Source organism: Heterodontus francisci, chromosome 2 (genome assembly GCF_036365525.1).
Source record: "Heterodontus francisci isolate sHetFra1 chromosome 2, sHetFra1.hap1, whole genome shotgun sequence".
Lineage (NCBI taxonomy): Eukaryota > Metazoa > Chordata > Chondrichthyes > Heterodontiformes > Heterodontidae > Heterodontus > Heterodontus francisci.
Window position 1 is genome coordinate 90,472,810 of NC_090372.1, and position 23,978 is coordinate 90,496,787.

The following is a 23,978-nucleotide window of genomic DNA, read 5'->3' on the forward strand; positions in this document are numbered from 1 at the left end:
ATCCTAAACGGTATACTTATTATTGAGGGGAACGGCCACAGGGGATCCCTGCACTGTGCGCCTATTCCCTTTCCCTCCCCTGACGGTCACCCAGCTACCTTTATCCTGTAACTTAGGTGTCACTACTTCCCTATAACTGCTCTCTATCACCCCCTCAGCCTCCTGAATGATCTGAAGTTCATCCAGATCCAGCTCCAGTTCCCTAACGTGGTCTGTGAGGAGCTGGAGTTGGGTGCACTTCTCACAGGTGAAGTCAGCAGGGACACAAGTGGTGACCCTTGCCTCCCACATCCTGCAAGAGGAGCATGCAACTGCCCTAGCTTCCATCCCCTCCACTCTAAATTGACAAAAGAGCTTTTAAAAAAATAAAGGAAAACCTTACCTTACCAAACCCTCCACACAAGAGTCCTTTTTTTTTGGTTCGAGGAGGAGGATGGGTGGGAGACACTACACGTGTAGTGTTTCGGGTTTAGCCACTGCCCGAATATATAAGTTCACTTACCCAGCAGTCCCCGTGTCCGCGTCCGCCGAATCACGAGGTAAGTACTTTATAGCTCAACTTACCTTCCCGGCTGCCCCCTGGCTTGCGCTCTCACCGCTCCCGCTGCTCAAATGGAAGAAAGAAATACCCACCAATCACTTACCAGCTCTCCTGTGAAGTCACACTTCAATTTTTGATGGTCAAGCAGGTCCACAGAACAGAACAGAACAGAGCGCTCTCACTGTTGCTTCTGGTCTCTGGCTTTGGCTCCTTTTATCTCCCGGCTCCTCTCGCCTGTTCCCGCTCTCGCTGCCGCCGCTCTCGCTGCTGCAAGCAGCATTCTCAGAGCAACAAAAGGTGCTGACAGCCTTTTTAAATGGATGTCAGCACCTTCTTCCAGCTTTTGCCCTGCCCCCACCAACGCTGACCTTCCCACCCACGCATGCCTTTTCTATTCAAAAATCCGCCGACGAGATGCTAATTGGTCACTTAGCGCTCAATCACAGCGGCAGCTGAGCACGGAGCGGGAGTGACTTCAATACCCACCTCTACCACTGGGACGGTAAAATTCTGGCCTATGTATGCAATATATCTATACTATATGAGGTTGGGTTTCCATGGAGGTTCTTTTGCTTGATGCCTACAACTTTAGCAGAAGAACTGCTGAAACTCTGAAAAATGGAGTAAACAGTTTTGATGCTATTTTTCCAGGGTTTCCATGGCTCTTCTGCCAAAGTTATGGTGGATGAGCAGGAGAAACCTCACAGAAATTCACCCTGCACCCTCCCCCCTCCCAAATTTCAAAAGTTCATCGAAGTGTCCTTTTTGTAAAATGCGTAACTAAAACTACTTTAACTTTCTGCTATTTTTCCCTTTGCCCTAATTTAACTGCAACATTAATTACTTTTTCTCATCTCTTATTCTGCGTTTTCCATGGATTCACTATTTTTGCATTGATTTTATGATCTATAGTTATTTTACCATAATTTTGTTGGCAACTGATGATTTATTTGTAAAATATAAGGGTTCTGTTTGGTTGGAAGATTAGATATTGATAATGTCAAACATGAGCTATTTGTAAGGGAAGAAAATAGAATAATAGATTATGTAAGAAATATATGTCGAAATGCTTCTAAAGTGTTTAAACAAACAAGTTTAATAGTCTTTTTTCAATAACAGATATATTAGCTATTAGAATAATTGTGCCAGCTACAAGATTAAAATAAAAATAATTAATCTAATAGAATGAAACGCAGGTTGAATAATAGTTTTTAAAAAATTTTAACTGAAGCACATTTCAATATTCTAGCTCAAAATAACACCAATGTTTGCCAACTTTACACTTCATGGAGTTTACTAAAACATTTTGAAAAGAGATTATGGGGATTTATCAACTTTATATTTTGCTGTTAGACAGTATCTTTAAAGGTTCCTTCCATGGAGAAAAGAATCATATATTAAACATTTAACACTGGCATTCATACACCACCATTATGTTTGTAATGTTATTTAAAATGTTTAAATTAATGTAATAAACAATAACGATGCATTTAATAAATATTGTTAATATTATAGTACCTGCAAAATTAAAACAAAAATCTACTTAACAGATCATAAAGGAATAATTGTGGACAAAATTTCTCAAGTGTAAGATTATGAGTTTGCTTAAGTTAATTAAAGTTTTATTTGTTTTGTCTTCAATCAATATACACCAATTAATTTCTTATAGAGAGAGCTCTTTTAAGGTAAAGTGGATAAAGGGATATGCGAGACATTTTACAGCATGTATATGTAACATTGATTGAAGGATAATTTGTCTTTCAAATATTTTTTCTTGAAAGGTAGGCTGTTCATATAGAGTCATAGAGTTATACAGCACAGAAACAGGCCCTTTGGCCCATCGGTCATCAAGCACCTTTCTATTCTAATCCCATTTTCCAGCACTTGGCCCGTAGCCTTCTATGCTAATGCGTTTCAAGTGCTCATCTAAATACTTCTTAAATGTTGTGAGGGTTCCTGCTTCTACCACCCCTTCGGGCAGTGTGTTCCAGATTCCAACCACCCTCTGGGTGAAAATGCTTTTCCTTGAATCCCCTCTAAACCTCCTGCCCCTTACCTTAAATCTATGCCCCCTGGTTGTTGACACCTCCGCTAAGGGAAAAAGTTTATTCCTATCTACCCTATTTATGCCCCTCATAATTTTGTGTACCTCAATCAGGTTCCCCCATCAGCCTTCTCTGCTCTAAGGAAAACAACCCTAGCCTATCCAGTCTCTCTTCATAGCTGAAATGTTCCAGCCCATGCAACATCCTGGTGAATCTCCTCTGCACCCTGGCCAGTGCAATCACATCCTTCCTATAGTGTGGTGACCAGAACTGTACACAGCACTCCAGCTGTGGCCGAACTAGCGTTTTATACAGCTCCATCATAACCTCCCTGCTCTTATATTCTATGCCTCAGCTAATAAAGGCAAGTATCCCATATGCCTTCCTAACCACCTTTTCTACCTGTGCTGCTGCCTTCAGTGATCGATGGACAAGTACACCAAGGTCCCGCTGACCTTCTGTACTTCCTAGGGTCCTACCATCCATTGTATATTCCCTTGCCTTGTTAGTCCTCCCAAAATACATCACCTTACACTTCTCAGGATTAAATTCCATTTGCCACTGCTCTGCCCATCTTACCAGCCCATCGATATCGTCCTGTAATCTAAGGCTTTCCTCCTCACTATCTACGACTCCACCAATTTTCCTATCATCTGTGAACTTACTGATCATACCTCCTATATTCATGTCTAAATCATTAATGTACACTACAAACAGCAAGGGTCCCAGCACCGATCCCTGCGGTACACCGCTGGTCACAGGCTTTCAATCGCAAAAACAACCCTCGACCATCACCCTCTGCCTCCAGCCACTAAGCCAATTTTGGATCCAATTTGCCAAATTGCCCTGGATCCCATGGGCTCGTAACTTCTTAACCAATTTCCCATGTGGGACCTTATCAAAAGCCTTACTGAAGTCCATCAACTGCTTTACCCTCATCTACACACCTAGTCTCCTCTTTGAAAAATTCAATCAAGTTAGTTAGACACGATCTCCCCCTGACAAAGCGATGCTGACTATTCTTGATTAATCCCTGCTTCTCCAAGTGGAGATTAATCCTGTCCCTCAGAATTTTTTCCAATAGTTTCCCTACCACTGATGTTAGACTCATTGGCCTGTAATTACCTGGTTTATCCCTTCTTGAATAATGGTACCACATTCGCTGTCCTCCAGTCCTCTGGTAACTCTCCTGTGGCCAGAGAGGATTTGAACATTTGTGTCGGAGCCCCTGCAATCTCCTCCCTTGCCTCACATAACAGCCTCGGATACAACTCATCTGGGCCTGGGGATTTATCCACTTTTAAGCCCACTAAAACCACAAATACCTCCTCAATGCTAATTTGTTCGAGTATATCACAATCTCCCTCCCTGATCTCTACACCTACATCGTCCTTCTCCATAGAGAACACATGAAAAATAATTTTTTAAAACCTCACCTATGTCCTCCAGCTCCACACACAGATTGCCACTTTGGTTCCTAATGGGCCCTACTCCTTCCCTGGTTATCCTCTTGCCCTTAATATACTTATAAAACGCCTTGGGATTTTCCTTTATCTTGCTCGACAGTATTTTTTCATGCCCCCTCTTCGCTCTCCTAATTATTTTTTTTAAGTACCCCCTTACACTTTCTATACTCTTCTCGGGCCTCCACTGTTTTCAGCCCTCTGAATCTGCCATAAGCCTCCTTTTTTTCCTCATCCAATCCTCAATATCCCTTGACATCCAGGGTTCTCTGAACTTGTTGGTCCTACCCTTCACCTTTACGGGAACATGATGGCCCTGAACTCTCACTTTTTCCTTTTTGAATGACACCCACTGGTCTGATGTAGACTTTCCTACAAATAGCAGCTCCCAGTCCAGTTTGACCAGATCCTGTTTTATCTTTTTTAAATTGGCTTTCCCCCAATTCAGTACCTTTATTTCCAGTCCATTCTTTGTCCTTTTCCATAACTACCTTCAATCTTACAGAGTTATGGTCACTATCCCCAAAATGCTTCCCCACTGACACTTCTACCACTTGTCCGGCCTCATTCCCTAGGATTAGGTCCAGTAACGCCCCTTCTTAGTTTTAGTTTAGAGATACAGCACTGAAACAGGCCCTTCGGCCCACCAAGTCTGTGCCGACCATCAACCACCCATTTATACTAATCCTACACTAATCCCATATTCCTACCATATCCCCACCTGTCTCTATATTTCCCTACCACCTACCTATACTAGGGGCAATTTTTAATGACCAATTAACCTATCAACCAGCAAGTCTTTGGCATGTGGGAGGAAACCGGAGCACCCGGAGGAAACCCACGCAGACACAGGGAGAACTTGCAAACTCCACACAGGCAGTACCCAGAATTGAACCCGGGTCGCTGGAGCTGTGAGGCTGCGGTGCTAACCACTGCGCCGCCTCTTGTAGGACTTTCTATGTGCTGGCTCAAAAAGCTCTCCTGTGTGCACTTTAAGAATTCCGCCCCCTTTAAGCCTTTTTCACTAAGACTAGCCCAGTTAACATTGGGGAAGTTGGAATTCCCCACTATTATTACCCTATTATTTTTACACCTCTCTGAGATTTGCCTACATATCTGCTCCTCTATCTCTCCCTGACCATTTGGAGGCCTGTAGTACACTCCCAGCCAAGTGACTGCCCCCTTTTTGCTTTTAAGTTCTACCCATATGGCCTCATTTGAGGAACCTTCCAAGATATCATCCCTCTTTACTGCATTAATTGACTCCTTGATCAATAGTGCAATGCCACCTCCTCTTTTACACCCCTAGGTTTCAAACTCTGAACATATTTTACAAAGACCTTGAAGAAGATAAATAGAGAGTAAAACTAACCAAGAAAGCAATTTAAATACTTTTCGCAGGCTGTGTAACAATCAAATAAAAAAGCCAAAAATTGCAGATGCTGAATATTTAAAATGGTAAAAGAAAAAGCTGGAAACGCTCAGTAGGTCAGTCAGTATCTGTGGAGAGGACAAAGGAGTTAACCTTTCTGTGTACCTTTCACCTTAACAGTTTTGACAAATGAGCCAAAACATTAATTTATCTACTCTCACCATAGATGCTGCCTGACCTGCTGAGGGTTTCCAGTATTTTCTGTTGTGCAACAATCAAATCTTGTTAAGTAATTTGAACAAACAAAATAATTTACCTTAGGAAGTATTAGACTCCAACAAGTATGATTGTTGCAAACATAGGAATGTAAATAATTTAGTTACATTCACCATCCCATTTGAGGGGAGTCAAGTTTTGGAAATATCTCTGTTCCAACAGAACAAGAAATAAGACACAAATTAAAAATCAAATCCAAATAAAGGTAGAATATATAGCTTTGTATATACAATTAGACACTTAGGTTGAATTCATCCAAAATGCAACTACACCTTTAAGGCAAAACAAATAATAAGGAATTGAATATGGGTGAACTATACAAAGCAATGGAAATAAGAAAATAAACTTCAGTTTGTTTAAATATATTGAAGTTGTTCCCCCTCCCCCTCACTTATGAACTCAGCCTTAATTCCAAAGAACAATAGTTTGAGTCTCGTCAGCATATTTCAGTGCTTTCAAATAATTTTAAAGGTAATTTTAACTACAGGTCCAAGAAGGCTAATGAACAGTAAGATGTCATTATATCATATCATCAGGTTTAAGTGATATAGTATATTAGGTTTCAGACAGATTTTCAACATTGAGATTAGTCGATATTGAAGTACCTTATAAACATTACATTCCAAAGGTATTTAAAACTAAGCATTAAACAATGAGGAAAGATTGTATCTGCTCACTTGTTTCCATGTTTACAAGAACAGAATTTTGAATACTGTTGAGCAGAGAATATAATACTAAACCTTATTCAGTCATTAAATAACTAGTTCTTGCACAGTTAAAGAGATTTCATTCTAGGAACACAAACATGACTGAGGAAACTAAAATAAACACTGAAAGATATTCATTCTACACGTCTCCACATTTGAAAACTCTTTATTTAATTACATGGTATACAAACACTGTGTGTTAGCACTACATCTAGCTTCGAGAAGAAAAGTCTTCTACACTATAAAATGAAGCAATTCATGTTTTATGGTAAATTCCCCAAAATGCTCTTTATAGTTATGGATGCTTAGAAACACTAATTGCCTTTCAGCCATTCATAAAAGGCACCTAATTCAGACCAAACACTGTTTTCAACAGGAAATATTTGACTACAAGATGGAAACTGCAATGTTTCTTTTCAAGTTTGGTGTTTTTTTTTCCAAGAATGAGGAATAAAACATTGCATCTTTGACACATTGGCCTGCATTTACAAAACACTTTCATTGTCTATAAACATACTGAGATTCGAATCATTATGAATTCTTTGGGTGTTGGTGGTGGTGGTGGTGTTGGCAGGGAAGGCATGACCTGAAATCAAAACCTATAATATTAATTTGCAACATATAACTCTTTCTGTGCCCATCCAATCCTGAGTTTTTATGAAGCAAACTTTGTAGAACAGATTTACTTCTCATCACTAAGCATATAAAAATTAAGTAGGAAAAGAAGGGATTGTTCTTATAAGATTATGAAGTATTTAGTTGCACTGGATTATAAATGTAGAAGTACAGCAATTGTGAGCATAATAAACTTAAAAAGGCACTTGATATTAATGAAAATATTATGCATTAAAATGTATCCTTATAATGAGTAATTCATGTAAGTTTAATGCTTCATTTAATAATTTATTGAAACTATTAATTATTAGAAGCATTTTTTATAAAATATAGTTTGTTATGGGTGTTAGAAAATGTCAACTTATGGAAATGTCAAATAATTATATTTTTTACAATATTTCTTTTAACATATGAATTAAATATAGCTGTTTATTTGATTATGCCTTTTACTATGGATTATTTTTCATATTATGCATGTAATGTGTGTTTATATTTTGAGTATATTGGAGGAACTATTATAGAATGGAATTATTTGACACCTCCACTATTTGACACTTCTGTAATGCCCAAAACATAGATAGTGTTATATGTCAAAAATATGTACAAATATACAAGTACCATTGGTATTTAATTACAAAGCAATAAACTTACATAAATTACTCATTCAAAAGACATCTTTTACTACATTACATTTCAATTTATAATAGCAGTTGTGACATAACGGAATATTGTTTATAGAGATCTGGTTCGAAACATGAAATGAAAGAGTTTTCCAGCATCTACTGAGTTAACAATCAGCAGTGAAATCTGTTGAGGTAACAATCAGGAGTGAAATATATGACTTATACTCAAGCCCCAGCCATTCATCCTCAGCAAAGAAGCTGGAGAAAAACCACATTATTAAATCAATTTACCCATCCTATAGGATGTAATGTGTCAGTAATTTTTTTGCATTACTTAGATGCGAAAGGTCAGAATAACAACAATTCAAATTCCAAATGCCAAGGGTATTCAGGGTTTGTTTCACAACTAAATTGCTTATCCTGACTACACAATGGATTAAAATGGTCTGGTTTTCGAAATCAGCGCTTATCTATATCCTGGATCTTTGACCTCTGAAAAACAAAATTAGCAACTTAATCTAAAACATTTAGTCATGTTTCAAAAACATCATAAACTCTTAATTGCAATAAAAGTTATATCTTCTAATGGAATTGACCTAATTCAATTATTTCATACAGAATGTTAAATGACAAGGAGAGTAGATATGGTAAGTATCTGCTTCTTTACAGTGAAAAGGGAAGACAGATTATATGATGCACATTAACATCCACTATACATACTGAGAAGATACTTTTAGGCATATTCATAAATAATACTAATGTGTTTTTGCAGCTCTGTTTTCTATGTTATCTATAGCACTCACTTTATGCAGCTGAAATGTGTTCATTTTATAGAGGCTACAAAGCATACCACAAACATTTGGTGTTGACATGCACATTAAACACTATTTATTGCTGCATGTCAGTAAACTACTGAAGGCTAAATGGTTACTTTTTAAAGTACATAGATTTCTAATTCAAATAGTTTCTAAATGAATGTGCTACTTTCTTTGAAAGTTACAACGCATTCTAATAGTAACAAATGAAATGGCAGTTACAAATCACAATAAATTATGAGTATATTTGAGACTGCAAACAGTCATAAATCTTACAAAACAGTTGCAGTGTCACTGTCACTTTCCTTTTATGATTGTTATTTTTATTTTTAAAAATCTACAACTGGTTCTGTAATTATTCTGCACAAAATAAAACATTCATTTAATTCAATCCTGTAATGATAGGTATCCATACCAACACTTTCTTTATTACTTACTCAGAAATAGATAATATTAATATTACATTGTAATGAAGTGTGCATGAAAATAGTTTTTTTAAAATCATATTAGCTATATTAATTTCAGAAGCTATTCCTCTTATGAACAAAAGGAATGACATTTAAGAATAACTTTGAACTTTTGTTTTTCAAAGGTGGGGTCAATTAAATATTCAGTAATGTGCATATTTATTTTGATTTTCTGAACAAGCAAGAGGCTATGTTTTGAGTATGTCAAACTAATAAAATATTGGGAAAACACAGCACGTAATAATGTCTGTAATTGAATGTAGTTTTATAATTCTGTTACATATTGAATGTGCACAGCTTTAATTGAACTGATTCTATGAACCATGACATATGGTATACTTTGCAATGTAATGTGTGCTTTCAAGCATTATTATTCAGGATATTGTCTAAGATGTTAACACCACCTTTTTCCAAATTTATGAATTCATTTTATTAGGTAATTATTAACTTGATAATTTTAAAGTTTTCTTATTGAAAAGAATTCACATTGTTTCTCAAAATCAATAGACTTCTCTAAGGAATAAAAACTTCTAACAAGAATCAATTACTAAACCAATGTATTGCATGTTTGTCATTCTCTCTTGCATAAATAATAAAAGCTCACAATATTGATGTTTAATGCTACTATGTCCCATAAAGCCTATCATGTCTACTTATGTAAAATGACTTTCCAAATTGGATCTATTTTAAAATATATTTGCTCTTATAAGCATTAATATCAATAATGTGAGGTTTGTGTACAAATGCCACTGACCTCTGCTCTTTGCCCCTGGGAACCTGCCAGGATCTTTGTAGGGTGGAAGTGAGCATGGAGGAGAAGGAAAGGTCAGCTGCATCAGTACAGGGACTAAACTGTATTAATATCTTTGGATTCTTCACCAAATTTTTTAAATGAATAAAAATTTGCAAAGGTAATTTTCATGGTATGATTCTTTAAATCATACCATAAATATACAGAAAAAAGATTACTGTAGCTTTAATCATGATTTCTTTGAAACAAGCAGTGTATTAATATCTGAAAATTGAGTATTGTTTTATTTTGCAAATCGCATAAAAAATCTTGATTGCTTTCAGAAATATCAACAACTTAAAGAAAACACCATTTTAATTTTACACATTTTATTTATGATTTTTAGTTTTGGTTATCAAATCCTTTAATGTACTATAAAGCAGTGGATATAAATAAATTACTAATTTTGACATTGAGATCACGTGATACTTAGGTTTTGAATGCAACAACATAAATGTTAATGTTCTCAGTAAAAACAAAAATTTGTGTTAATTTTGTATTTCATGACAGAATCAATGGAAGAGAAATTGTCATGAAATGATTATGCTCACAAAGCTTATTTTGAAAAACAGTACATTCTAGTTTATATATATGTATACAACTTTCACCTATTGTCAACAATTCAACTATTATGCATTTGCCATGTGATTTTAAAGAAATATTAATTGATTAATTTCTCACAGTTACTCATAAACTTCGAAAACAACATTTCAAAAGTTTTCCAGTGAATTCAGGAATGTAAAATCAACGCAAACTTTTACTGTTAAGTTTTTCTGCACAAAGCCAAAGACCTGCACCATTCATTTTCCATCTCTCATTTTCATTTAAATGTTGTTGTAAACTATAAACAAGAAATCTGGACCAAAGACTTACCAAAATAAAAAACTCCAGCCACAGTACTGTGTCTTAATGTGCTAGATACGAATGCATCTTTTTTGAATAAAGGTGCAGATTAAGTTGATCGCTGGAGTGTAGATTATTTTAAATAACTGCAGCGGTAGGCTCAGGCTGGAATCTAGTTTCTGATTCTATATATACATATGCACGCATAAATCATCGTGACAGATAAATGAGCAATCTTTGAAGTTTTTTTCCGGAGAAATAAACCGATTCGCTTTTCCTGGAATGGAGCAATTTTTAAACAAGTTCGAGGTTTTCAATGCAGGTATTGATGTTTTACCCCCCTCTGGCCCCACTTGATTAGTGCAGTTTGGCCTCAATAACATTAAAGATCTGAATGCTCACGTAAAGTGAGTGATGAACTGCAGAGGTTTTGAACTTAGAAAAATGTTCAATCTTTCTTCCGCCGTAAGTTAAATCTATACATTATATATATATGTAGTTTACTGTTCATATTCTGAAACGTGATCTATTTCCCTTTAAGTATTGTGGGTAAAAGAGCAACTGTATGACAGACCCTTTGGACGTGTTGGTTTGGAGAAAGTAAACGTAGGTTTAGTTTTGCCCTGTTTACCGATTATTTGTGTAGGGTTTCAAGTGCTTACTTTCACATCACTTTCGGGAGGCAAAAGAGTAAAATCCGACAAAGATCTTTTGCTGACAACGTTAGCAACGGCAAAATGAACTGGAAGTAACAGGATATGCGGTACGTTCACTTCGTGAACTTTATCACTTTTGATTGTTGTTCGCAGTATACTTTGCAAGTTCACGATCAAGATTGATTATATTATCTTGTTCAATTCCAACACTTTTGCAAGCGTACGAAACAAAAGGATCGGAATCCAGCGGGACAGTAGCCAAGGTTTTAACTGGTTTAACTTTTCCAGAAGTTAACTGAGCTGAACCGTTAGCATGTTGGGATCCAGGAAGTTGGTTTGGAGTTTTTTCATGTTTTTTTTTAATGAGGAGAAAGTGTGTCGGTGGTTGGCGGCGGGGAGAGGAGAGGGGGGTGGGGGAGGCAGCTTTTCTTGCGTTGTGTAGTTTTAGGTTTCTTTTTCTTTCGGCTGCTGGAACTTGACAGTGAGGAACGAAAGATTCATTGAGCTCAGAGAGTGCGAAAGAGAGAGTGAATGAGTGAGTTGGGAAGAGAAAAAGGCCAGGCGGCGTTTCGCCTTTGTTGTTTGAGGAATGCGGAAATGTTGATGTTCTCTGTCAGCTGCTGAAGGGGGGTCACATTCAGGCGTCGTGGGAAAGAAAAGGCAGCATCGTTGCTCTCTGCTCTCACTTTCTGTGACAAGGGCTAGTGGGGGAACAAAATCCTCAGGGTAAAAAGAGAAAGAGGGCAATGGGGAGGGGGAGAGAAACTTTCCGCCCAGTCTCCACATATATGTACACATTGCTGATCGCCAAAAAAATCTTTTTTCACATTACATGCTTTGCGCCGACTGTTTTCTTTGCATGAATTACAATTCACCGCCCCCACCCCTCGACGATGGATATCCTCGTTCACACGTTACAAAGTGTGGAGCATCTACCTGTGTGGCCCAGTCTGTACCGTCCCACTGTGAACAGTCTGCTCTGTGCGTTTTTAAACACGAAAAATCAGTTCAGGGCTTGAGCTTAACCATAATTTTAGCAACCGAAGCTGCGTCCAGGCGGGCGATCTTTGAATATATGTTTATAATCAGGTACAGTGTTTTGGTTAAATAAGTGCTGGACCTTCGACGCGGTCTTATATATATTAAATTGATCATTGTAAATCTTCATGGTGCTTCAAATGTGGGATCTTGAGTCTCACAAAAAGTGCACTTGATGAGAAATGGGATCGAGCCGTCGATGTTTGCTGATAAATGTATTGTTCTCCTGATTGCAGCATTTGCCTTGTTCCACAATCCCATAAACAACATTGGCAACAACTTGAACTGCTGGCACTGAGGAGCTGGCTGTCAGTCTCGGTGACAGATCCAGATTTGAAAGAAACGAAAGCCTTTCGCTGTCCCTGTTTATTTATAATGGAACAGCGGAAAGTTGTGGGGGCTGCAGTGGGCACAGTGGATGTGAGAGGAAAATCGTGCGGAAGACGGAGGGAATTCAGGCGTTAACCGATGATTCCCTCCACCTCCCCCCCCCCCCCCAAACTCACAATTGAAGTTGAAGTGTCTGCCATTAGGAAAAAAATGTTATTATTGGAGGTTCAATAAAAGCTGTTTAACCAGGCGGCTCTCTAACTGCCTGTTAGTTTGAACTATTTGTTTTGTACACAATATTTTGGCAGTAGCACGTGTTGAAGGTGGTCGCTGTGCGCATGCTTTGAAAGGCTGGGCTCCCGGGTGGCCGCTGCGCTGAGCGGGAGCCGGAGCTGCAGCCGCTCTGGGTTGACCGAGAGACGGTCTCCGTATACCGAGCGAACCCCGGGGCTGTGGCCGCTCTCCATTTACCCAGGGGAGCTGGACACCAGATTTATTGATGTCTTTTTGTGGGAAGCCCAGCTTTCCAGGCATCGCTGCACAACTTTTAATGGTACAGCGTCGTTCTCATGACTGGAATCATTAACTTTCTGTCAACTCTACCGATGAGTTGCTTTTTTTTTAAAAAAAGAAAAAGTTTCTTTAACCCCTCATTCGCGACTATCATACATTTTCATTTTTCCGGACTCGCATTTTGTTTATCCATGTTTCTTTTTTTTACTTTCCAGATGTGATTGGCCCGAATATCCAGTCTTGTTTCCGTCTATGTGTGACAGGCAGCGCGGGGATCCGAACTTGGCACTATGGAGGGGAAAGAGGCCAGTTTTTCTGACCGCTACGAGCCGGTGGCCGAGATCGGGGAAGGGGCATATGGCAAGGTTTACAAGGCCAGGGACAGGAACAACGAAGGTCGCTTCGTGGCTCTGAAGAAAGTGCGAGTTCAGACCGGGGAAGAAGGGATGCCTTTCTCCACCATCCGGGAGGTGGCTGTACTGAGGCAACTCGAGTCCTTCGAGCATCCCAACGTGGTCAGGTGAGGGGGGAAAAAGTAGCTGCTTATTCAATCGGGGGGCGGGGACACACTGCCTTTAATAAACCCACACGCACACGGCGTTGGAACATACGTGCAACTTGCTCACGCTAACTGGAGAGAAACTAAAATCAGATCTTTAACATTAACCCCGTGGCAATGTGGTAGGGATTTTGTAGATACCCCAGCCTAAAAGTTTCATTCCAGACTGGGATTCGGTTGAGAAGGGAGCCAAATGTGAGAGATTTAGATTTGAGTGCATACTCACTGGTGGAAAACAGAAAAAAAGATGTGTCGTGTGGTCAGTCAGGTGCGAAAAGATCAAATGTTCACCAGTCCCACCCACAGAAATACTGCATTTCCTCTGAAGTAGCCGGCAGACATTTATTGAAATAGCACCAATAAAACAAGGCAGCGTGTGTGCATCACTTTCTTCCTGATCAAGTAGGGAGAGTCTCCTCCAACTGGGATTGTAAACCTGGCCAATAATATGGAACTGTCTTGCACATTTGACATAAAAATAATTTTGGGGGCGATTTGTCCATTCACTTTCCAAGTTAAAATTATAAGTTTAACGCTTCACTCTACGGATTGTGTATACTTACATGTTTTGATGTTTGGGGTATAAATAGATTTTATGTAATTCCTACCGCTTCGATAACCTTTGTTATTTTTACAAATACAACCCATACATCCTTCCGCCTCCAAAAACTTGTAGTTTAATTTAAACTGCCCGCTCGCGCCATTTCAGGCAGAGCGGGGGGCCGAGAAACACAAAGCTGATGTTGTGACATAAGGGACGTTTTGTGTGCAAATTAGGTGAAAATGCAGCAAGTTTCTGATTTACTGACAAGCAACAAAAAAACTCTTGTTACCCGTCTGGATACCGGCGATCCTTTTCAAAGTTTACTACTGAAACTACTTTAGTTCACAACTTTAAAATAATAATTGGAAGAGGGACGGACGTGTCATGATCATTTAAAGGACGTTTGGAAATTCCTAGTTTGGAAGCTGTTGAAGGTCTCGCGTAATTAGCGCGAGAAGTGAGCGGGAAGGCGCTGTTTCTCCCTTTCCCGTCCGCTTTGTGTGGGTTGCTTCTATCCCGTCCGCTTTCATGCCTACACGTTTTGCTGGTGTTAATCTGTCAGCCTGTTTATTTTGTACAGGTTAAGAATTTCCAGCAGTACCAAGTGCCACCTTTATCGTTCTGTAACGGAGCATGCAAAAAAGTACGCAAATGAGTAATTGCCAGAGATAAGATTAATTTTAGCTGACAGAGCTATTTAGGGAATTTCCCTAAAAGTCCTATTTTTGGGGATTCTTGAGTTCTGAGTGTACTTTTTTTACAAAGGCCTTTTTTGGAGACGTTTCGTGTAGGTACTTGGATGACTGTTAACATTTCTTTGTTTCTGTTTTCCTTTAATTCTTACTGTAAGTCAGAAGCAGCAGAACTTCTTTTGTTGGCGTTTTCCTCATTTCATGTCATTTGCATACAGCTGCAGGGTAGTCTGTTACCTTTGAATGCACATTTGGATTTTAATTTGATTGTAGAAACCACCTTAAGTCACTTCTAGAATAGAGGTTTTCATTTTAACTTGGCAGTGGAAGTTTCCAACTTCTTGGCTGCAGAGACTTTTTTGGGGGTGGCGAGTGAGTAAAACATTTTTGGCTCTCCTTATTAAATGCCTTTTTTTGTAATGTCTCACATCATTGCAAGTGTCATATCCTTCTGTTGACTCATCATCTATTCTAAGTTTCAAAAATTTACTTCACTTCCTTTCTCAGTTTACTTTTTTACTGAAAAAACGTGAGTTAGCTATTTAAATATGAAGTACTTTGCAGTTTTTTTAGTTTTGTTTCTTTTTTGCCTGATCTAAGCAGAAGTTATTTTCTGCAAATTTAAAGGGACAAAGTCTTCATGAGAAAAGCATGATGAGCCCATATTTATTTGCAGATATGTGATTTGATGATGCAAATTGTATCAGAGAATCATCACGAATGTGAAGTTATATGTTGTAAATGGGCTGCTTATCTTTTCCTACTTTCTCCTCCAGTTTTGTAAAGGAGTTTGCATGCCTTCCTGTGAAGGCAGTCACCTTTTTAAAATTAGCGGAAGGAGCTGAGTCATAATAGGAAAAGGAAGAATATCTTTTTGAAGGTGCAGAAATACTTTTTTGTGTAAAATGGACTCCACATAATATACTTTTCCACTGATGTGAAATAAACAAGATTTCCTCTGCTGATTTGGAGCAAGATCATATTTGTGTTCTTTATATGCACATGCTCAGGAAATCAATTCTTATTGTGCTTGCAGCAGTCTGAGGAAATAGATCATGAGTTTGTCAGTGAGCATTCTCGGTTTTCACTTTAAAAAAAAAAAGGATTGCATTTATATATGGAACCATTCATGACCTCAGGGCTTACAGCCAATTCAGCATTTTGAAGTGTAATCACTGTTGCAAAATAGGAAACAGGGCAGGCAATTTGTGCACAGCAAGGTTCCACAAACAGCATTAAGGTAATGGCCAAGCAATCTTAGTGATGTTGGTTGAGGAATAAATATTGGACAAGTGGGATACCTCCCCTGCTGTTCTTCAACATAGTGCCATGGGATCTTTTATGTCCACCTAAGAAGGCAGACAGGATCATCCAAAAGATGGTACATCCTACATGCAGCACTCCCTCTGTACTGCACATGAATGCCAGCCCAGATTATGTGCTCAAACCCATAACCTTCTGACTCATAGGGGAAAGTGCTACCAATTGAGTCACAAATGACACATTCTAGGGGCTGGATTTTAAGAGCCTGCTGCCTCTCTTGGCGGCGGGCTCAAAAAATGATGGCCAGTACGTGTGGGCTGCAGGCTAAAGAGCCTCTGCGATCTCCTGTGCAGCAGATCATTTAAATTGCCGAAGTGGCCAGGGGCCGCTGGAGGCGGCCAGCTTTCTGTTGCCAGCAATGACATCAGCTGCCTGTGTGCAGACGCTGGTGCCATTTTCAAAGGGCAGCCAGCCTTGCCGGCAAATTTGAATTTTTAAAGTGAGACTCCTCCAAAATTTACAAAATAAAATTGTAACTCCCCTTTCCAACCCCGCAACATAAAATACATTAGGTATTTGCCTTCCTCCCGCGCCCCCCCCACTTACCTTCTAAATCTGACCTTCTCCACCCCACCCCAAGGCTGCACAAATTTAAAGTTTACCCCTTCCCACCATCCCCTACATTTGTTACATTTATTTGACCCCATTTCTCCCCCACTCTCCCCGCACTGAAAATCTTAGCTCCTCCCCACCAGTGTCAAGCCAGTTTTCCCCAGATGGGGAATTGAAGGCACGAGAGTGCCAGCCGCTGCACTGAGGATCATGACGGGCCTGGAAATTTGCAGGTAAGTTCATTGAAATTTATTCATGTCATTGATTTAAATATTGAAATTGACTCCTGTTGCCCAGAGGCGGGGGGCCGCCACGGAAGCTCATTACCGCTGGAAGGATTGGGCTGGGTCCTCCCGGCGTCGGCCTCTGTGGCGGGCCTCTGCCAAAGCGATCTTTGGCCCTCCACGCCACGGAGCCTGACGTCGTAGGCTTTGTAAAATCCAGCCCTAGGTGTGCACATTGACATCCTTCTTGATCTCGGAGCTCTAAAATAATTTCAAAATTCAGTTCTAGAACCAATTGAATTTATGGTTAGGTTCAGTCTCAAACTTGATTTTCATGTTTTTGCTTTTGGACGGAGCTGTTCATCATTATTCTGCCATTAACACTCTCTCTGGACTAATGCTTTGTCTTTTACTACAACTATTAGCACTCACTTTGCCTTTTATTCCATGACAACATCTTTGTCATTTAGTCTCTCCCACCCTCTGCCCTATCACAGACCTTCCCTTTTGTTGTTCTTCCCCACTCCCTTTCACTTGCTCAAAAACTATTACATTTCTAACCTTTGCCAGTTCTGATGAAAGGTCATCAACCTGAAACGTTAACTGTTTCTCTCTCCCCAGTTGCTGCCAGACCTGCTGAGTATTTCCAGCACTTTCTGTTTTTAATTATGGTTAGGTTGGTTCTGAGATCAGCATCCAGGACTGGGAAGGTTGCTGATATATTCTGTTATGATAAAAGACACTTACTAAATATATCTCCAAAGCAATTTCCTTGCAATTTTGGGCTGTAAAATCCTGTTTTTCCATTGGTCTACCAGCAATTCATCTGAACAAGGTGGAAGATAAACAATTTGTGAGTTAATTGGTTTTAATCTAGTCGAGATAAAAATGTGTTGGCGATCTGAAATAAAAATAGAAAACGTTGGAAAGACGCACGATCCATAAGCAGCTGCGAAAAGAAAAGATCAATTTAATGTTTTGGGTTTGTTTGTCAGGCTCCTGATGAAAATCTACAACTTAAATATAAATCTGCTCTTTGTAGATGCTGGTGAACCTCTCATGCATTTCCATCATTTTCTAATCTTAACCCAATTATTGTAGGCTTGAGTTCATGGCACAGATTCGATAATCTCATTCACCCATAAGTTAAAATCATATTGTGTGGTATAGGGATTGTTCTTTTGAGATTGAGGTTCATTCCATTTGGGTAGTTTACATACAAGTCTGTATCTTGCTTGGAAACATTTGATGCTGACATTCCATCACTTTTATATTAATGAGCACCAAAATAAATTTTTTATGAGCTATACAGGATAGATATTTCACAACAACACTTTCCCCTTCTCCAACAATAGCTTGCATTTATAAAGTGCCTTTAACGCAGTAAAACGTCAAATCAGAAAAGTGCACACTGAGTCAAAGAAGACAATATTGGTTGGAGTGATCAAAAACATGGTCAGAGAGGTGCATTTTTAACAAAGATCTTAAAAGAGGAGAGATAGGCGGAGAGGGAGCGGAGTTTAGGAAACAAATTCCAGGAGCATGGAGCCTAGATAGCTGCAGGCTTGGCCATCAATGATGGGCAAATTGGCTGGAAGGAGGGTTGGGGGAAGACTGTTAAGGGCCAAAATCAGAGGAACTGAAGAGGTTGGAGGTAGAGGTTACAGAAATATGGAGGGAGGTGGAGAGACTCAAAGCCATAGAGAGAGTGGCAGACACAGAGAGTTAAAGATGTATATAAATGCATACAGAATGAGAAAGTATGAGAGGTATACAGAGGTAGCGAGAGATATACAGAAGATGGATGAGACGGCACATGAGAGATTTATAGGAGGAGGAAGAGTGAATAAAAGTGTTGGAGAGAAAGAGGAAAAGTGTTTTGAGCCATGCAAAGAAAAACTGGAAGACAAGAGAGGAAACAAACAAAGAAGTATTGAGAAAGAGAGTGGTAGACAAAAAAAAACAAGCCCTTGCATGAACAGGCTCAGTTTTATAAAGAAATTGTTAATGAGTAATGCCATGGAGAAATCTTTGTAATTTTAGGGAAATTTGTTTCCATGTTCTTAGAAGCATCCAGGCAGGTGTATGTGCCTACATTTGGTAAGCTTCTCCATTGGACATGTATGTACATTGGGTCTGTGCCTACACTTGGCAGCCTACATTAAGTGTGATGTTACAAGTAGGTATTAAGGTCTGTTTTATAATTTCTAACATCTACAGAAATTTTGTACTAGCTCCAGCAGTAGCTTGTCATAGCAAAATATTTTTCAGAGTTCCTTCTAGTGTTGGAGGTCATACAGCAATACATTTGTCAGTGAGTTATTGTGAGCAATAACATCATAGCCCCTTTACTGATATAATTTACAATCCAGAACAGCTGATATTAGTGGGTGAACATGAAATATGCAGATAGTTTAAGGTTGTAAGAAAATAGATTCTGATAACTGACAGATTTTAACTGCTACTATCACAATATACAATGGAGATTTAGCAAATGAAATGTATTATTAATCCAATGATTAAATTCTGGTTAATTTTATGGCTATAAATTAGGAGAAATGTGAATCTAACTTTCCTCACTTAGTTTTCAGTGAGTGCTGTAATTAAAAAGAGATTGAGTTTCCAGATTGTAAACACTTTCTGCCTAATAAAGGCTACACTACATTTAAGCTAAGCGATTTTCGCACCAGGCAAGTAAATGCGGCCCATCCTGCGGGTTGCACGCCAATAGCTGCCGCAAGCGTGAGTGCGGCAGCTCATTAAAATAGTTGGGGTGGACCACCCCCCCAAACATGTGGTGGTGATTTGGGGGGGGGGGGGGGGCTGTCCGTCCCTGGCAATGGTGTCACCTGCCTCTGTGCAGGCACTGACGCCATTTTTAAAGGGCTGTCAGCCCTAAGAGTTAATTTAAATATTTAAAGAGAAATTGAATGAAATTCAATAAATACATTTCACTTGCCCCTCTCCCACACCCCTAGTAACAATTAAATTAATTATTTGCCCTTTTCCCCCCAAAAAACTTACCTTTACCATCTGACCTCCCCCAAACTGCACAAACTTTAAACTACAGCCCTTCCCACCATCCCCTACACCCATGGTGTTACTCTGACTTCATTATCCTTCCTCCCACCCCCCCCCCCCAACACCCCAGCACTGATAAACATACCTCCTCCTCCCCCCTCCCCACCAGTGTTGCGCCTCATTTCCCCGAACGGGGATCCGAAGGCGCGAGAGTGCCGGCTGCCTAGCCAAAGATTGTGGTGGGCCATCAAGATTAATGGTAAGTACGTGCAGATCTATTCATTTACTTTATTTGCACATGGTCATTGTGCTCCTGTTGCCAAGCAGCGGGTGGGCCGCCACGGTGCCCTGCTGCCGCCTGGAGGATCGGACTGGGCCTTGCTGGCGTCATGGTCCATGGTGGGCCTCATCCTAGGCCATCTTTAGGCCACCCCCCCCCCCCCACCTCTCCGCCACGGATCCCGACGTTGAGGGCTGCTTAAAATCCAGCCCATAAATTTTTAATCCAAAGCTATTAAGAGATGTGGAGCAAAGGTGGGTATATGGAGTTCATCTGTGGTCTCATTGAATAATGGAACTGGCCCAAGAGGCTAATTGGTTTACACGTATTCCTATGTCCAGTATCAATTTTACTGCAATTTGAAATTGTTTCATAATTTATTATTCAGAAGAAAGACATACAGCAGATTACACATATTGAACATGTCAAGTTAACCCAGGTATCCATTTCTTAAACGTGAAATAGTCTCTCCAAAAAAATCTTTACCAGGATTAAAAAGGGAACAGCTATAAATGTACCAAATAGGACAATGTTGTTACAGGTCAGATTATTAAAAAGTTCCAAGTAACTTACCACTGAGTTTTAACAATCCACTCTTCAGTATTTAAAGTGGAGAAGTTGTTCAGAAATATACCATTTCTAGTGTAGTTCGATGTCTCAATATTTTACAGTATTGACAGCAGTGCTGTCTACATTAAGCATAAATCATTGCACTGAGTTTGCATTTGGTTGAAATGGAAATCTACAGTCTTTCATTTTCTTTTGATACTGGCTGAGTTATTAAAATAATAAGCACGTGTAGTTGAATCATTACTGTAAAACAACTAAGGTTAAAACAGTGGAGCCTTTACGTGTTCAAATAACTTCACAAGTTTTTAAAGGCAGGTTTATTTGAACCCCAGGATTGTTTAACAACTTTAACATACTATCCAAATCATTTTTTTTTAAATAGAAAAATGAATGCTTTTTATATCTGTATAGTTTCTGACATTGCTATTCATTGCCATTTTGGGGGTTTGTTTCTCTATCTCTCATAGTGTGACAACTGAATGTAATAGTGAGGCAGGGTGAAATAGCTTTTTATTTTCAATATATGAACAATACATTTTGCTGCCTAGTACGCAATTAATATTACTTCATAATTCCTGATCACTTAACAGCTAATATGCAATTTAAAAAGTTGCATAATCCATTTTCAAACAGATAACTATATCAGAATTACTGTTCGTTTGATGGTGCGTTCATGCATCTGAAAGAACTCACAATGCATTAATATTGATGTAATAAAATTACTGGGGTAAAGATTTGAGACAAATCTGACCTGTTTCACATTTTGTTACATGTGCAGATTTCTGTTCCACAATTGTCAAAAATTCCAGAAAGGATTGATTGTCATGGAAATGAAAATTGGGGGAGATGTAAAACAGGCTGCTGATTCATCCATTTTACACTATTGCTCCAATCAGTATTACCCACTGTGTTTCAGGGCTGTAAACCTATCATTGAGTTCAAATGAACCAGCCCATTAAAAAAAAACTCCTACCTATTTCTTCCAACTTCTGGTAGACTTCGGGATCAAGAGAAATTAGCCTCTAACTGACTTCAGAAAGGCACACCAATTAAGCCTTGTGATCTTAAGGGGACACACTAGGCCTGGTGTTTTACTTGCCCATTATCAAAGTAGACCGGTTTTTATATAAATAAATGGAAATTAAATATGTGTAAATTATGTAATGGTTGACTGATGCACATGCCAGTTTCATGTCAAATTAACCTGATATTTACAGGTACCCATTTCTTAAATATAAAATTGTCTCTTCAAAAAATCTTTACCAGCATTAAAAAGGGAAACTCTATCCCATCAAGTGCCACACAGCTGCATTGTAGCAGCAGTTTACTACCTTGTACACTACATGATGTAATACTTTTGTTCTTATAAAAACTGAACAATGAACAAAGCCCCAGGAGATTTAGTTTTTTATATTTTATGCTTATATACTTTTTGTATATAAAATACAATGAACTACAACTTATCACTACATTTCAAATCACAAATAAAATGACACTTCAGTTCTTAGCAGACGACTTGTATCACATGAGTTTGCATTTCCCATCATGATACTAATTACAGGTACATATGAATTGAATTGAAAGCAGAACATCTCAGTTTAGATTATAAAGAATGGCACAAGCTTCAAGCATTTAATAAACCATGGCTTCAGGCAATACTGATAAACTGCCTTTGTACTTTCTTAAATTTGCCTCCATTGCTTTCTTACTGCCTTATCACAAACTCCTTTTGTGTTATTCTGTAGTTATGTACTTGCTCTAAATGGTTTTCTTATGAAATTATTAAAATTCTTACTAATTTTTCAGAAAGTTTTGTAGAAACTGTTATGGTTTGTAAAGTCCTTTAACACAAAATTTGATTTTTATATTAAAAAAAAATATACATTGTGGACCTTTCTGGAACATAGGTATCATACACCATCTTTAATGGCTAGAAAAACAGTCAGAATAAACAATATAATTTTTGTACTAGCATCTCCCTCTTACCTCCATTTATTGGCCTCTATTGATACTGATAGTATATAATTTTAGTGTTCTTTTGTCTTTTTAGGCAAAAAAAATCAGGCAAGTAAGATGTACTGTGCACCTCTTTTTATAAAATAGGTCAGAATTATTCCCATTTGGTGCACAGGCAATGCTGAGATATAGGTTTGGCTCCCAATGCCATTGAATACCCACAAGCAGATACAAAAAGAAATCCAGGCTGGCTTACACACATTCTAGCACCTTAGAGAGCAGATTGCCCTCTGAACTGTAGATGCTGCATGGATCAAGGGAAACAAATAAAGGGAGTTTATTATCAATGGGAACAAGTTGTTTTCAATTTCATTTGTTAATAGTTCAGAGCAATAAAGGTGATGTTGTAAAAATACCCAGGTACTTTATTTGACCATATAATGAATGTGATGTAACTGTCTCTAGAAACAAACTTATTTGGGACTTTTTGTGCTTAAACCAAAGTTGAGAGTTGTTTTTGGATTGCATTTATTGTTATAATATGCTGAATATGAAATGATTTTGAACCCCTGTAAAATAGAAATAATTATATAGAGAATAGTGGTTATCTGCAATTGATTACAAAACGGAAATCTTGCCAAAAGGTTCAGCTGCTAGCACAAAAAGTAAAAGCAAACATTAAATTATACGAACTATCACTTAAAGCCTGAAGTGAAAGTTACAGCAATCTACCTTATCTGGTCCCCTCAATATCTTGAAAACTTCGATCAAATTACCCCTTAACCTTCTAAATTCCAGGGCATACAATGCTAGTTTGTGTAATCTCTCCTTGTAGCTTAACTCTTGAGTCCAGGTATCATGCAAGTAAATCTACACTTTCCAAGGCCAAGATATCCTTCCTTAGGTGTGGTGCGCAGAACTGCTTGCAGTACTCTTGAGTGTGATCTAACCAGGGCTTTGTATTGCTGTGTATGAATCTACCCCCCTTGTATTCTAGTCCTCTAGATATTAAGGCCAGCATTCCATTAGTCTTTTTGATAATTTTCTGTACCTGTTCATGACATTTTAATGATTTGTCTACTTGGACCCCCAAATCTCTTTGGACCCGCACTGTTTCTATCTTTTCAGCATTTAGAAAGCACCCTCTTCCATCCCTTTTTAGG

General features: G+C 38.7%; 2 protein-coding genes across 9 annotated transcripts in view; one reads left to right on the top strand and one right to left on the bottom strand.

Annotated features, from left to right (window-relative positions):
- Positions 1 to 11,513, bottom strand: part of LOC137345183 (syncytin-2-like) — a 102,698-nt gene extending 91,185 nt beyond the window's left edge. Inside the window, exon 1 of the mRNA XM_068008652.1 lies at positions 10,588 to 11,513. The gene's annotated coding sequence lies outside the window, so the exon portion shown is untranslated. The remainder of the gene's footprint in view (positions 1 to 10,587) is intronic.
- The window catches only part of cdk6 (cyclin dependent kinase 6), a 378,044-nt gene continuing 365,209 nt past the window's right edge, over positions 11,144 to 23,978 (top strand). For 3 of the 8 annotated variants that reach the window (XM_068008660.1, XM_068008679.1, XM_068008708.1), the window contains exons 1-2: positions 12,912 to 13,134; positions 13,310 to 13,614. In XM_068008660.1, the coding sequence (XP_067864761.1) occupies positions 13,385 to 13,614 (230 nt within the window). In that variant the 5' untranslated portion in view covers positions 12,912 to 13,134; positions 13,310 to 13,384. The other 5 variants (XM_068008695.1, XM_068008668.1, XM_068008687.1 and 2 more) reach the window with 5 other exon arrangements.